Consider the following 16,537-nt stretch of genomic DNA (forward strand, 5'->3'; position numbering starts at 1 on the left):
TTTGAAAGGCGATTCTTCATAGTATTTTACTAACTAATGGAGATATTTTTATAATTTTATTCCTGAAATCTATTCCCTAAGGTCAAACATGGTACACAAATACCGTAAAATTTAAAAAACAGCAACTATTTACAGGAATTTTTTAAATAAAAATCATTGTGTATCATATTCAAATAAATTTTGGCAAAATTTATAAAAGTATTATTATTCTTAATTTAAAAAAATTAATGTATAGAGAATACAGTTTTTATTTGAAATTTCACGACGGTTTTTTGTACCATGATTGACCCTCGGCCAGAATCAAGGAAAAATAATCTAAAAATATGTTCATCAGTTATTAAAATGCTACAAAGATTTACCTTCACAATTTCTTTTCTCTTTTTATAATCATGAGATATTTCATCATAAAATAATTTTGTTGCATTTATTTTACAATTATTTACAATCAATTTCCAATTACAATTATTTTACAATTAAAATAAAATTGTTAAAGCTAGATTTTGTAATTTTTGTGATAAGTATTTTAAGGCATGAAAGATATTGTAAAGATTTCATATACAATAAAATAAGTATTATCAGTTTATAAATATAGATGTAAATAATTATTATAAGATTCTTAAGAAAATTAAAAAAAAAAGATTTTCGAATATATCAGATGTGTCAGAAAAGGTCCTAGGAGATTTTAAAGACATTTTATTTTTATTTTGTAGGATTTAAAAAAATATTATGAAAATTTTTAATCTATTTAAAACGTTTTGAATTCTTCAAGATATTGGTAACTCTCTCGAGTTTTTATCAAAGATTAAGAAAATCATTCAAAATGTAGAAAAAAATTTCCTTATAATCTTCTAAATTTTCCGAAGCATTTTAAGAAACCATGTTTATTCTCCTGAAACCTTTCGAGATTCTTTTAAAGTTCCTAAAGTTTATCTTGCGTTTCTAAAACACTTCTAAAGTTTAAATTTTTTTGAATTTCATCAAATCTACTAAATACTTTCTGAACTCACTTGATTATTTACTTTTTTAAACTTTTTAATCTTATCAAATTGAAGCATTTTGCTTTAAAATCTTCTACACTCTTCTTTTAAATTTTAGGAAATCGTTTGATGCGTTTAAAAATCTGCTTAAAATTTGTTTAAAGTACATTTTTTTATATAAAAAATTCTTAAAAACTTTCATACGATTATTAGAAAAATAATTCTGTTTTTCTAATCTTGTCAGACCTTTCAATCTCTAATCTTTAAAAGTTATTGAAAATTTTCCTGGTTTTTTTTTAATTCTTCAAAATAAAAAAAATGCCTCCAAAGTTTTTTAGATGCTTTGAGAATATTTAAAATCTTTTGCAATATTTTGAAATGTTTAAACATAATCTTTTCAAATTAATTGTTGAAAATAAAAAATTATGTTAATTATTCCTTTAAAAATCTTTGGAAGTTTTCATTATTTTCGAATTGTTTCACAATTTTTGAATATCTCTAAAACTTACTCAAATTTGAAAGAATTATGTTCCCTAATTTTTCTAAAGTTAAGTAATATGGAAAAATTACAACATTTTGCTCCAAGATATTTTACGTACTTTTTAGATATTTTAGGAAATAATAAAAAATGTTTTGTAATCTTTTTTCAATTTTCTGTTAGAATTCATTCCAAAAAAATTATTCATTTATCGACATTTATTACTATTTTTTCATTTTACATACGTATCTATTATATCTTATCAAAATTTAATATAAAAGTTTGAAATGTTAAGTGTATTTAAATACTACAATTTTTAATGTTTCTAAAAAGTCTAAAATTAGATTTGAATCTCATTCATTCTTCTTAATATTTCTTGAATTTACTGGATTATTTACGTTTTTTCAAACTTTTTAATCTTATCAAATTGAAACATTTTGCTTTAAAATCTTCTACACTCTTTTAAATTTTAGGAAATCGTTAGATGTGTTTCAAAAACTTTTTGATTTTTTTTAAAAGTACATTTTTGTAAATAAAAATTATTAAAAACTTTCAAACGATTTTAATTTTCTCTCAGAATTCATTCCATTTTTGGTTGAAAAATAATTTTTTAAATTAAAATCTAACTATATGTTTAAAAATTGAACTATTCTGTTCTTAATTCGATTGTGTGTTTTTTTAAAAACAATTTTCAGTTGAAAATTCATTTTTTCAATCGAAAATGAAACTAATTTCAAATTAAATTTTTTTAAATAACTATTTTGGTTGATAATTTAACTGTTTTGTTGAAAATTCGATTTTTTTGTTGTTGAAAAAACATTTTCTTATACTAAAAATTTAATTGTATCATTTTTGGTTAAATTCTTTTGGTAGGAAATTGACCTTTCTCAGTCAAAAATTCTACTTTTTTTGTAGAAAATTATTTTTCTTTTTTAAAAATTCATCTATTTTAATCAAAAATTCATTTCTTTGGATGAAAGTCCATTTTTTGTTGAAACTTCTTTTATTTTGGTATAAAATGGTTAAAAATTCATCTATTTTTTGGAAATTAAACTACTTTTGCTGAAAAAATGTTTGTTGTAAATTGATTTTTTAAACTGATAATTGAACCGTTTTTCGTTGAGAATTTATCTTATTTGTTAACAAAAATTGTTCTGTTTTAAAATTGATTTTGAAAATTTTGAAATTCTGTTTTCGGTAGAAAGTTATTTGTTTGAAAATTAAAATATTTGTTTGAAGATTTAATTTTTTGCTTGGGAATTTAAATATTTTGTTAAAACTTTGATTTTTTGGGGTTGGTAATTATTTTTCAACTGAAAATTTATCTATTCAATTTTTCGTTGAAACATTATAATTTTAGTTGGAAATTAATTTCTTTCGTTGCAAATTCCATTTTTCGTCTGAAAATTTAACTAGTCCATTTTTGATCGAATACTTTTTTTTTAGTTTAAGATTCGTTTCTACAGAAGAAAATTGAACAATTTTGTTGACAATTTTTTTCTGGAAAATTTTTCTTTTTAGTTATAAATTTATCTTCTTTGTTCGCGAATTATTCTTCTTTAAAAATTAATTTGTTTTAGTTAAAAATTAATTTCTTTTGTTGATAAAATCGCATTGATTTGGGTTTAAAAATTAATGATTTCAACTGTAAACTTCAGTATAAACTACAATGTTTAAGTTAAAAAATATATTTTTTAAAGTAATTTCTTATGTTGAAAATTTAACTATTTTGTCGAAAATTTGTTTTTTATTTGTTAAAAATCCATTGTTTACAAACATATGACTAAGGCATGCAGCACTAAATTTGAAACATTTTAGACCCAGAAGTCTTGTCTCCTATATCTATTTACATAAAGTCAATTATATTTGCCTCTTCGCAATAAGCCTATTGGTTGTAAGGTAACTCGGGATTTCAAAACCTGAATAAATTTGAGGAGTAGCTAGATCGTCATTCGTGAGGTCGGGAGAGCTCGGATGCCTGCTCGTGCATTTTCGGCTGGACACAAGGCTGTGTTTCGCAGCATTTAACAGAGACGACTCACCGACACACTGCGTTTGAATGTGTCGCTCCCAGATGGGAGAGTGGTGGGGGCCGAAAAAATCCCACGTTCTGGAGACACTGGCCGACAGTTCGCGATCGCGAGTTCGCGCCATTCTCGAGTGCACCTGTAAGCACCTGTAAGCATCCGCTATCCTGAAAAATTTCGTTTTTGTTTGGTTATGAATTATGTATACTGCAACCCTTCAAATGTTGTTTCAGGAATAAAATAAAAAATTAAAGAAACGCCATTTACTTTATTTAACTATGTTTGTAATTTATTATACTAATATACTATAATTTATTATATCATACAATGGCCCCTTAGTAGAACTATAATCATTCGATTCTTTTTATAGGCTGGAAAGTTCACTTAAAATTTATTTACTTTTTTTCTTATAATGCATCTTTTTTAGCCCTGGCTTTTCAGCGTAAAATCTTGGCTGAGATTTTTTCAAGACAATCCAAGTGATACATTAGCGTAATTAGCTGGAGCGTGCAGAGGCTTAGGTTTTAGGCTGTTAGGCAGGGTTCGAATCCCCCAACCGGTGCGACTTTTCATAGCGCTTGAGTGTGCGATTATGTTTGTGAGTGACAGTAAGTACAATTTCATAATTTTAAAAATAAATAAAGTGCAATTGATAGAAATTAAACATTTGTTCGTGCAAATTTATCATTATCAAATATACAAAACAATTGTAGATATAGCAGATCCAAAACTGTTTTTCCTTTCTTTGACCGTTTTAATTTTCAACCAGTATTTCAGCTAAATTGAGCAAATATTCGGTCTTACGGTCAATGATAAAATCAAAATAAAAGCATCCGAAATAACATGTGAAAAACATATTTATTTCTTTTTAAAAAATCCTTAACGTTTCGACCAACACTGCGGGTCTTTATCAAGAGTCGATATACAAATCTATAATTTAATAAAAAATTGTATGACCGTAAACGTTTTCATAATTAGTGTCGTAAAAAGGATATCGGTTTGAACAAAATAAAAAAATTATTATATTGAAACATACCTGAGTCAAGAAACAATGTCATATTAAAAAAAAAAACAAACAAACAGCGTCATTTAAAAAATTAAAAAAAAATTTTTTTTAACAGAATAAAATTTCTATTGATTGAAGCCTCAAAAATATTGAAGAGGCCCCAATAATTTATGAAAAATGTCATGCTTTGATAAATTTGGTTTATATTCAATATTTCAGTTTTAAAATTTTTTAAAGTGTTGATATATTTATTAATAAAAATTGATTCAATGATACGTCTTTTAAAAGTATTATTTTCTCTGGCCAAGATTTTAATATTACCAAAATCAAAAGCATGAATAAATTTCCACGAATGTTGTGACAAACCTGTGTTTAAATTGCCAATTGTACAATCTCTTTTATGTTCGTAAATTCTACTTTTCAATCTTCTGCCAGTTTCACCTATGTAGTGTTTTTGACAACCATTGCATTTTATTAAATAAACCACATTAGAAAGATTTTCTATTGTTTCAGAATCTTTTTTGTTACTCCATAATTTTTCTAAAGTATTTTTATTTTTAAAATAAACGTTAATATTACATTTTTTTAAGGATCTCCGTAATCTTTCAGAAAGGCCTTGAACATATGGTAAGGTAACTTTTAGATCAGTTTTTTTTGTAATTTTCTAACCATTTCTTTTTCTTCTTTTCTATAATGGAAGTGTTATATATTTTATTAATACGTTCTTTGATGACATTTTCTATTAACAGCAAGGGATAATTGTTCAATTGTAAGGTAGTTTTCAATTGGTCTAAATTATCTTTTCTAAATTTTACATCACTTAATTTTATGCATCTGTCAACTAAACCTTTAATCAATCCTATTTTTTGACTGAACAAATGATGAGATTCATAATTTAAGTAACAACCTGACCAAGATGGTTTCTTAAACCAGTTCGCGATTAAATTTCCACTAGGTATTCTTTGAATTTCCAAATCTAAGAAACTTAAGATATTGTTTTTTTCTTTTTCAAGAGTAAATTGAATATTTTCATCGATACTATTAAATATATTTAAAAGCTTTATAATTTTGTTAGTTGGAACGATTGTTAAAATGTCATCTACGTAAAGTTTATATAAAATTGGTTTGAATGATAATCTAGATAAGAATATTTTTTTCAATGAACAAACAAACGGCAAGTGTATCTTGATTTTGAAACTGTGCACAGAAAAGCGCAATTTATAATATGGTAAATGACAGTGGCTGCTCTGCTACAACTGTAATTTCGAAAAAGTTATTTTATAACAACGAAACGTCATAACAACGGTACGAAAACAAATTTATATCCGAAAGTTGTTCACCCAAAAAAGAGATACAAATTTGTTATAATTATTTTTTATTCTCATCATTTATGATTGAGATATAATTGAAATTGTTTAAAATTTGACACCACAACATTCAAATTTTCTACCAAATGATGCAAAATACGAAAAAATATCTTGAGGAAAAATTATAGCTTTTAAAAATTCCTATAATATTTATTTTAATGATTTTTTAATACGAATCGTCATTTTTTATTTATTTATCGTAAGTAAACATGCAGAAAATCAAAAAATCAAATATTAAACTAGAAGACGCGAGATACGTAAGAAATGTAAAGGAAGACTTTTAGGATATTTTTCTTCAGCCATAAAAATAATATGAAAAAAATCCTATTTTTAGCATAAAAGCATGGGACAGAGAAGAATGTCTTAAAAAAGGATTCTAGTTTGTTATTTATTTTAAGGTAATTCAGAGAATATAAATTTACAAATGATTGTCAAATGAGTACCAAATGACTATCAAAAATCGAGCGCGCAGCGCGTGTGTCACTATGACAAAGTGTACCTCAAAGCCTTCACAGCTTTAAACAACTTAAACTTTAAATATTCTTAATTAAGTAAAAAATTCAGAAAATGAAGATGTATATAAACACTACGACCTAAAAGAGATCTTTTTGATAATGTCTTATTCAAGCGTTCCAAATGCAAGGAAGCAATATACGAGCACGAAGCGCAAGGTAACACATTATCGATCGCGAAGCCTGAGACTTAACACACGCGCGCTATATTAAAACTACGACTTTAAATCATTCCCTTCAACACAATATGTGTTTGATTTTTGGACTCAAAAGCCCTATTTCCAGCAAGAATGTTCGTTGCCCGAACACGGTTCTATACTACAAATCTTCATGTAATAATCTAGGCTGTGTCTAGTCGTTCTAAAAAATGGGGAAGCTTTTAAAAAATATTTGACTTTTCATCCAGAATTTTTGGACGATGAGACACATCGTATTTTGCACAATAACTTTTCATAAAAAAAGTTCAAGGAATGGTGATAAATTTGGAAATCTTTTTAAACATATTAAAATTAAACTCCAAGCCTTTAAATTACAGTAATTTATAGGCAATCTTTAAATGTCTAGAAATAAGTAGAAAGGGACGGTAAGTACAGTGGATACTAATCCTAAAATCTCAGACATACCCCGCCTACTCATGCGAGGTTTACGATTCAGTTTATTAATATTTTGTTAAGATCCTAATTTGCTTTAAAATTGAAAGCTTCCTGATATTAAAGACCCCCCCTAATGAGGGGCGATGGTCAGCTGCTGCCTCCGAACCAGTTCAGTGGAAATGCTGAATATCACACTTTTTAAATTTAGCACTAGGTAATTTATAAATATAATATTAGAAATCTGCGAATTGTAGCGATTCCAATGATATGCCATTTGAATTAAAAAGTTGAAAATGAAGAACTAAATGTTCAAGTTCTTGTGAAATTTTATGAAAAGTTTTTAAGTATATCTTGCTCAGACCCTCTGTAGTAGACTTAATAAATTTTTTCAATTTTTTGCTTAACTCGGGAAGTCCCGGACGCGAAAATTTGTCTATACTCGAAAACTTATTAACTCAATAAATTTGCTTTATTTCTTAAACAATCGCATTTCTTAAAATTATCCTTAAATCATTGCACTTCCAATACAAAAGAATGAGGAGTCCTTACGATCTTAATTTGGAAACTCATTAACAAATATCATCCAATTTTTTTGCATTGCTTAACTAATTCATTTTTTAGGTTTAGTTAAGAATAATATTTGAACATACAAAAAAAAACAGAATATAAAAGATTATCAGAGAGTAAAGCTCAAAGGTGCCCTTTTTCAAATCTAAATTTAGAAATTTTCAACGGGGACCAAAATAGAAAATTAACGCTTCCTGATGTTTTACTACAGGCATTTCTGTTTTCTTTTTTATTAACCTAAGCATCAACTGATGAGACTAATTTTTAAACAAAAAAAAATAGTTGAAGATAGTTGAAAAAATTCTATGTCTATCCTGAATATTTAAAGAAATGTTGAAAATCTTTAAAACAATTAACAATATTATAAGTGAATTATAAGAAATCAAGAGAATTCTGCTGAATTCCAACGCACTTGAAGGAATTTAAAATAATTCAATGTGTATTTTCAAGATTTCAAGAAAATTCATTAAACATTTTAAGAAATCATGTCTTTTCAGGTGAGTTTAAAGATTTGTACAATATTCTGTATATTAAAAAAAAAAGTGCGCATCCTAATTCAGTAGTAGCTAACCCAATGGCTAATGTTGAGGAATTTCAAAATAGCTATAAAAAACTAATGATATTCTGAGAACATAAGAAAATAGTAGTTAAACTTCAGGAGGATAGCTCTCCAATAAAGGCCTGTAGAATAAATAGTAGGTACTTTCAGGTCGAAACTTATTCCAATGCATAGGGAAAATACAAATTTCATTTATTTCTATTATTAAAATAAGTTTTTGCTCATATTTGTAGAGGAAAAAGAATCTGCCTGCATCGCGGGACATTCTCAATTTGAGCGCTCCTGGGGCGCGCAATTGTTGGTGCTCGCGCTTTGCGCTCGATACTATGTTTATCACGCGCTTCACGCTCGATAATGTATTAACCTCGCGCTACGCGCTCGATCTTTTTGCACAGACTTTTTAAAATGAAAGCTGAAATCATCTACAACATTAATTTGGTGATTGCGAATTCTCTTTTGTTAAAGCTCCTTCGGCCTTAACGAGCACATTCTCATCATGTATCTTGTGCTTCGCACTCGAGTTTGTCCCTGCAATTTTATATCATTCCCATAAAGGTATATTATTATAATTTATAACTTGCATTGATATTTAAACAGACGTAGTGTCATTGTCCCATTTGAAAAATTGCGCTTTCTTGAAAAAAAGTGTTATTAAACATTTTATTGCAACATTTGTGGCTTTTGCATAAACTGAATTTGCTTATTTCAAATGTGATTTTTATGATTTAAACTTCACTATCGAAAACTGACATTTTTATTTTCAAGTACTATGAACAAGTATATAGATAATTTTAGAATCATGAAAAAATGTAATAGCAAAAATTTTCAAAATGAGCTCACTTTTAGAATTTTGTATCCAAAATGGCGGCCTATTGAGCTTAGAACTTAGCTTAGGACACTAAAAGAGTGTATCAAAGGACAATCTAATAGATTAATTTTTTCAAAAGTCATCGTGCTCACAAACACAAATGAAGACAGACAAGAAGACACATTCGTGAAAAGCTGTTTTTCGGATTCAGTGGGGCTCAAAACGTGGACATTTTGACAAAAACTAAGGGGGGGGGGGTAAATTTTACACAAATATAATACCTTATCTGATGAGAATGTAATACATTGTAACATATTAAACATCCAATGAATTTAAAAGTACTTACAAAAAGGGATGACATCATTTTGATGATTAAATACGAATACCCTTTTCATACACTGAAAAAGAATTGTTATTGAATTAAGTCAAATTATGTACTTGCACAATTTCACTTGAACAAAGCTAATATTTTATGAGTATAGAGAACTGATTTTTTTGAATTAAGAAAATAATGGAATCAGTGATACTGCTCGGATCTAGTACATATCAATTTGAAGCAAAGAAATATTAAATGACTTTGTTCCAATATGTCTTCATGTGAAGTCATTAAAAATGTTTCGATGAAAAAAATAATATTCTTAAAATAAGTAACTTGCACTCTGATTAGCTGTTTCTTGGTGCAAGTAAATGTATGTACTTACTTTGATCAATGTGTTACTCGATACAACTTATATATACTTAAGACAAGAAAATGAATATATTTAAGGAAGGGAATATTTTTCTCAGCATGATGCATGCATATTTTGCTTTAAGTCAATATGTATTTCACATATTTAACAATATTAGTAATAGTCATTTTAAAAAATGCTCAATATTTGTATACACTTTTCATTTATAATTCGTTGTAAGCAATTGTTTTGCATATTTTAGAATTTAAAATCAACGCGTTAACAGTATCCAATCACATGGCCGAGGTGACAAATGCGCAGTGCGGAAAGATCTGAGCACTGATAGAATGCGTGTGAACTAAAGGCCCTCTAGGGAAGGACGCAACAATCTAAGAACCGATTACGGATTGGTCGAAGCACGATTTGGGTCACATCCGGTTGGGTGCTGGTAGTAGGGATGTAGTAACGTGATACAGCTGTTGTGAAGAAGTGTAGTGGTACAAGTATTACGCGCAGCTTTGACGAATTTTACGATATTCAAACGAAGCCCGCGCTGAAGTAGTATGACGACTTCCGACACAAAGGCTAATGGTGGAGGAACATTGTCGCGTCCTTCCTTATAGGGCCTTAGTGTGAACATGTGAAAAGACGCCAGGACGCGAAGAATCGCTCGAGCCACGTGGAAACACGAGAGACGACGCAACGAACGCAATAATTCGCAACGGGGATTTTGCTGGTTTTTGATTCGAGTGATTTATCAAATTTCGAGTTTTAAGAAGTTTTTGTATTCAAAGTATCTCCAGAAGCGCATTTCGAGTTATGGATGAGCTGCTTCAATTGTGGGAATTGCAATCCCTTATACCTGGTTTTAACGGTAAGAGTCTTCTGAAGCCTTAAATTGAATAAGATCGAAATAAAAAACATGCAATCGAAATTTGTCACTTTTAACTTTAAATTTAGAATTTATGATTTTCTATGTGTGAAATTTCATGTTTGATTAGTTTAATATAGTAGAATAGGACCTTATTGTGCTCTTAAACTAAAGATGCAATTAATTTAGTTTTACGTGAATTCAAAATTCATTTAATAAAGTACATAATGATTTTTTTGTATTTCGAAGAATTTCATACCATTCCATGGGAGTTAAAATGTCTTGAAAACGCTTTCTTTCTTGACATAACGTCAAAATATGAGCAGTGCATAGTTCTCAGCAACGTGTCGCGTGAAAGTTTTATTCTTAAAGTTCCACTTAAAGTTTTAAAACACGACATTTTTCATCAATGCAATTTTTAGAAATTTTGTGAAAATTTTATAACTATAAATTTTCCAGTAGGTTTAGACTTTACAAAAAGAAAAATTAGAAAATAATAATGAAATAATTAAGAGTTCTTATAAAAAACGAATAAAAACGGGTTTCAAATAAATTTTTATGAATCCTGACAAAATTTTAAAATTGCTGTCCAGGATATTAACTTAGGTTATGTTGCCAAATGCTGAAAATTTTGTAAGTTTCATTTACTTTGAAATTTTTCATTCAAACTGTCGACCTTAAGTTTGAAAAAGTACAGTTATCTGACACGGCATCTTGATAATGGTGTCTAATGTATTCTAATAGTTTGAATAAAATGCAACTTGAAATAACCAACATTAGACAAATTATTTAAACTCAAATTTATTTTCGCTTCGAAATTTATACCGGTCTGTTACAAAATTTAATGAAATTAAATTAGATTCAAATTTTACTTCTTTTATAAGTTTTTTTTTAGTTTGTGGTGATATCAACACTGTTAGAAAAATCTGTATTAAATTTAATACAAATGCATATAAAATCATTTGCATGAACGGTATTGAAATTTAATATACATTGATATTAAATTCAATATACAGGTTGGTATAGCAGCGTGTGCCTGAAAACTGAAAGTGTTTTCATTTACTTAAATTTTGCCTAATATTCGCAATTAAAGTATTAATCTAGAATTCATCGATTGAATTGTTTTTCATGATTAAAGTACAACGTACGGGAGGTACTAATTGTAGGTTAGGTCTGTTGTTTATTTGCGTAATCAAACATTTCGACTTAAAATCTAATTTTATTTTTAGACAAGTAGAAGAAGTTAGCATGTTTTATTATTAGGAATCGACAAATACTTATAAACTTATTTTGTTTTTGTGGGAAATGAAATTATCTGAGTGATTCTAATCAATGTAACTGAAATATAATATATCATACTCTTAATGTCGATTCCATATGATTGAGATATTAATTTTAATATACATTGGTATTTTAAATTTAATACTATTTTTAACAGTGGAGGGGAATGTGATATCAAGGATGAAGTAATATCAAGGGGTGATATCACTTCATTACTTTTACCATTAAGTTTGTCTTCAATGTTTTTGTTTTATTCAAAACAAATATTTCTTTGTTCAATATAAGCTATAAATATAATTTTTATTCGATAGATGAAGCAATATTTTAAGAAAGACTTGTATTTGAAAAACTAAACACATTTAATTGATATCACCAACTTTTAAAAAGAAAACATCTTACTTTGAAACCTTGGCCGTCAGTTTAAATAGATATGGTACATTTAAGGAAGGAATTAGGAGTCTATTATATCTTTTGATTATTATTTTCTTATGATAAATACATTTTATTTTTCGGAAAAGAAAAATAAGGACTTCGTTCAATTTTTCAAGGGACTGATGAGATCAAAAGTAGAGATAGCTACCCTGTTCAATACTTTGAGCTTTCAATTTAAAAAAATAATTTTGAGTCATTAATTTTATAATTCTCTTATTTTTGGAGGCCTCAAAAAATGAATTTACTAATTTAACAATTAGCAAAAACCAAAACATAACTTCTATGGTTTTATATTTCGCAGATCAAAACATTGACTTAGATGTCTGTTCTAACTTAGATTGTGAATCTATAAAAGAGTTAATAAAAGATGTGGGAAATAGAATCAAATTTAAAAAGAAGTGGGAGGAGCATTTCAATAAAAAGTTACCATCTTATAATTCGTTTGATGCTCACACGCCAGAAGGAAACTTTGTAAGTTTATAATAGTTCTACAATATACATGTGAAAAAAATTTTCCTGTAACCTAATCAGGGTGTCTACCTTACCGGGAATTCGGGAAAACCGGGTGTTTTGTTTATCGAGAAACAACCGAGAATTTGATTACGTGACCAAAATTTTTCTCTCAGATGTACTAATATGTAAATTAAAAGGGGTTTCATGTATCTTATTACTCTAATACTAAGTTGGAAGAGGGAATTTTCTAAAAGAATTATAATTATTTTTATAATTTTTTTTTTTTTAATAATTATTATAATAAGAATTTATAATTATTGAGTTGACAGATTTATACATTGAGACAGAGAGTTATCTAAAATATGTGTAATTCTGAGTTAGGATTAGAAATAAATTAAACATGACAAATTGACATAAATTATTAAAATAACTCTAACCTGGAAGAGAGAGTTTTCGAAAAGAATTATATTTTTGACTCTAGAACAGACAATTTTTGCCAACGATTAGAATTTTTAATTTCGACAGGAAATTTTTTAAATCATTATAATTCTTAGATAAAACTGGTAATTTTCGTAGAGCAATATAGTTTTCACGTTAGGTTCACGTTTGAATAGAAAATTTGGTTAAATAACTTAATTCTTGCGTAAAAAAATGTATTTGTCGAAGAACAGGGAATGTTTTTAATTGAACGGGAATGTTGCAAAATAATTTTAATTCTGGCTTAGAAAAACGAATTTAAGAACCTATCCCCGTTCCAAATCAGAATTTGTCAGAATTGGAAACTTCCATCTTCCATACTTTGGAAAAAGTGAGTTATTATACTTTTGAAATATAATAGAAAAGTTTTAAAATAAATAAAATTATAATATCCGATGGGCATTATATAAATGAATTTAGTTTTGATTTGGTGTAGGGCATTTTTTATAGAACTATATTTTTAATTCTGAATTATAATACCATATTTTGCAAATAAATACCATTCTGACTTTGGGGCAAGAAATTTTGTAAAAGATTATAATTTTGTTTCAGAGTAGGTAATTTTTAACATGGAAGAGGAAATATTGGAGAAGAATATTAATAATAATTTATATAATACCAACTTTTGTTAATTAATATAATTAAGACTTTGAAGCAAGGAATTTCGTAAAGAATGATTAATTTTTTCTTGGAACATGTTATTTTGGACATGGGTCGAGAAAGTTTGGAATATAGTTTTAGTCCTAATTTATAAAAATAGAATTTACATAAGCCTTCGTGTTTCTAATCAGAATTTGTCAGATTTGGAAAATTCCCATCTTTCAAATCAGAATTGATTTGAATTGATAGATTCTGCTTTTTTGAGAATAGAAATTTTGGAATATTATAATTTTAATTTAAAAGAAGTGAATCTAAAAAAATCTCTTTTCTGATTCAGAATAATAATTGTTTTTTTTTTTTAAATTTTGCTGTTCCTAATAAAAAAAATAAAAAAATAATTAGCGGTCTTTTGACATTTTTAAAAATATTGTTGAACCGTTCAAATATTTCTAACATTTTTCAATTCACCGAAATTTTTTTTAATTTACCCGGAGAAAGCCGTGAAATGAACGGAAATTTAAAGTAATTCGTCTGGTATAAACCCTGTAAATAAAAAACTATAATGATTCTTTTGCATAAAGTTTACAACTTTTTTCATATTATTTTTTTAGTCACAAAATGAAGGAAACGATTATCAAAATTCATCACAAAATGAGAATGATGATCCAAATAAAGAGAACAATGAAATACAGTACATTGGTGAACGAATGTACAGAGCATTAAATTTGCCTTCTGTTAAAGATACTTTAATTCAATCTAAAGAAGGTAAAGCGATCTTGAAGTATTATTCAAAACACAATGATCTTACTTCCGAGCACAGAGATAGAATGGTAGATCTTGAGATCACAAACGCTATGGACAAGACAGATGGGTTAGTTTTCATAATTTTACAATTGTCTAAGTTTTCAATTAGAAAAAATCTATATTCTCTAATTCTGTGGAGAACTAAATGTTTTTAATGGAAAAAGTCATTTTTTGTCCCTATAAATTATTTATTTCACATGCTAAAGATTTTTTGCAATGAACATCATAAACTTTAATATATTAAAATTGGTCACATTTTTCCTTAAAAATTATTATATTTGTTTTCTTTATCACAATATAAAATTATGATATCTTTACCAGGTCTTTAACAAAGCACGAGTTCAAGCACTTTGCATCTAACGTCAAAGAAATTTTTGCAATCGAAGATTTTAATATTTACTATGTTTCTCCAATTAAGAAAATGGATTGCAGAGATAACCAATCAGTTCCCGTTAGAGGAAAATTTGCTGGAAGATATAAAATTAAGTTGCAACAATGCAAACGGTTATTAGGGTCTGAATCTTCTAGAAATTTCTTGCAAGACTTAGATGATGATCCAGGTATATTGTGTGCTCATTGCACATTCCTGTACAATTTTACTGTTATGTTTTTAAAATATTCATTATTTATGAATGTTTTAATAATTTTACAAAACCTTGCTAAATCTCTTGACATTTTATATCATTGTTGATGGCCTAAATCTTGGAAATTTGTAAATTCTATATCAATTTAAAACAAATGTTGATAGTGAAATGTTCCACAATTTCTTAGAAAATTTGACGGAAGAAGTTAAAGCTAGTTTAGATTGGCTAAAAAACCACAATTCGCCATGGGAAATGGATATCGCAAAGAAAAAACTGATAAAAAAAATCAGCAAAAATTCAAGATATTTATAAGGAGTGGAAAGTGCTAGAGCTTCCTCCCGCACATAAATTAATCGAACTAGATTTTAATTTGCTTCACCTCTTTCGACAAGCAGACCCAATACAAAATTGGCCTCAGATTAATATAATACTTATAGGATTAATATAGCACTTATAGGATTTGCAGTTATTCACATTTTATAAACTTAACTTTTTCAATTTTTACGATTTTCTTATTAGACTTTAAGACTAATGAAGTTAAAGGCGCTGGCGTTCCTAGTTTCACCTAGAGGAAGATTCAAAATCGTATAAAATACTCGAAAAAAGCACTGGAAACCATCTCCGCTGAAGCGGAATAAAGTATGATTGTACATGCAAGGGTATGTACTCTCTAAGTCTATTTTTATGTTTTTATTGTAATATTTTGCTCTTTATTTATACTAATTAATTCTTCCAGATTCCAGGTGATGTTACTTTTAAGGTGAAACGGTTACTTCCTCCAAATAGTTTCAGCAAAACCACTCGCAAAATAATGCATTAATTCAAATTTTGTTTTTTGCACTGTTAAAAGTATATCGAAATCTATGGCGGGCTTCTCTTCAAAATTAATTTTTTTCATTTTTAAAAATTTTTATTAACAAAATCTGAGATTATTGAATTATGAAAATTTTGGATGTTAAAAATGGGAGAAGCCCGCCATGCGGAAAGTACTAATGAACATAATATCAATAAAAAAATATTAAATTATTCATTTATTTAAACAAGGATTTGCTGAAAACAAAGTAAAATAAACCAGGAAAAATTCTGCGGAAAACCGGTTTTTTAGTTCCCGGCTTCACCGCCAGTGGTCAGAACTGATCTATTCTTGACTTGAGACAATCCTTGCGAAAACTGCAATGTCGGTCTCTCGAAATTAAATTATATTCGAAACTACAGTTTTAATATCAATAAAATAAAAGTGATTATTAATCAATTTATCTTTCCGTAGATTTCGGTAAAAAAGTTGTTTTTTTTTCTACCAAAACACTCCAAAAATAATGCAATATTTGCACTTTTAATTCTTTAATGTTGATTGATATACTTTTCTATTTCCCGGGCTTCTCTCGAAATTAAATTATATTCGAAACTACAGTTTTAATATCAATAAAATAAAAGTGATTATTAATCAATTTATCTTTCCGTAGATTTCGGTAA

General features: G+C 27.6%; 2 protein-coding genes across 4 annotated transcripts in view; one reads left to right on the top strand and one right to left on the bottom strand.

The window, feature by feature from the left end:
- LOC117169763 overlaps positions 1–16,537 on the bottom strand; it is a 160,334-nt gene that overhangs the window by 25,246 nt on the left and 118,551 nt on the right. The window lies entirely within an intron of this gene.
- The window catches only part of LOC117168919, a 9,094-nt gene continuing 2,681 nt past the window's right edge, over positions 10,125–16,537 (top strand). For 2 of the 3 annotated variants that reach the window (XM_033354879.1, XM_033354878.1), the window contains exons 1-5: positions 10,125–10,436; positions 12,448–12,617; positions 14,288–14,547; positions 14,802–15,040; positions 15,584–15,723. In XM_033354879.1, coding sequence (XP_033210770.1) covers positions 10,382–10,436; positions 12,448–12,617; positions 14,288–14,547; positions 14,802–15,040; positions 15,584–15,633 — 774 coding nt within the window. In that variant the 5' untranslated portion in view covers positions 10,125–10,381 and the 3' untranslated portion in view covers positions 15,634–15,723. Of the gene's footprint in view, positions 10,437–12,447; positions 12,618–14,287; positions 14,548–14,801; positions 15,041–15,583; positions 15,724–15,800; positions 15,920–16,537 lie in introns of those variants that run through there. The other variant, XM_033354877.1, reaches the window with a different exon arrangement.

Source organism: Belonocnema kinseyi, chromosome 3 (genome assembly GCF_010883055.1).
Source record: "Belonocnema kinseyi isolate 2016_QV_RU_SX_M_011 chromosome 3, B_treatae_v1, whole genome shotgun sequence".
Taxonomy (NCBI): Eukaryota; Metazoa; Arthropoda; class Insecta; order Hymenoptera; family Cynipidae; genus Belonocnema; species Belonocnema kinseyi.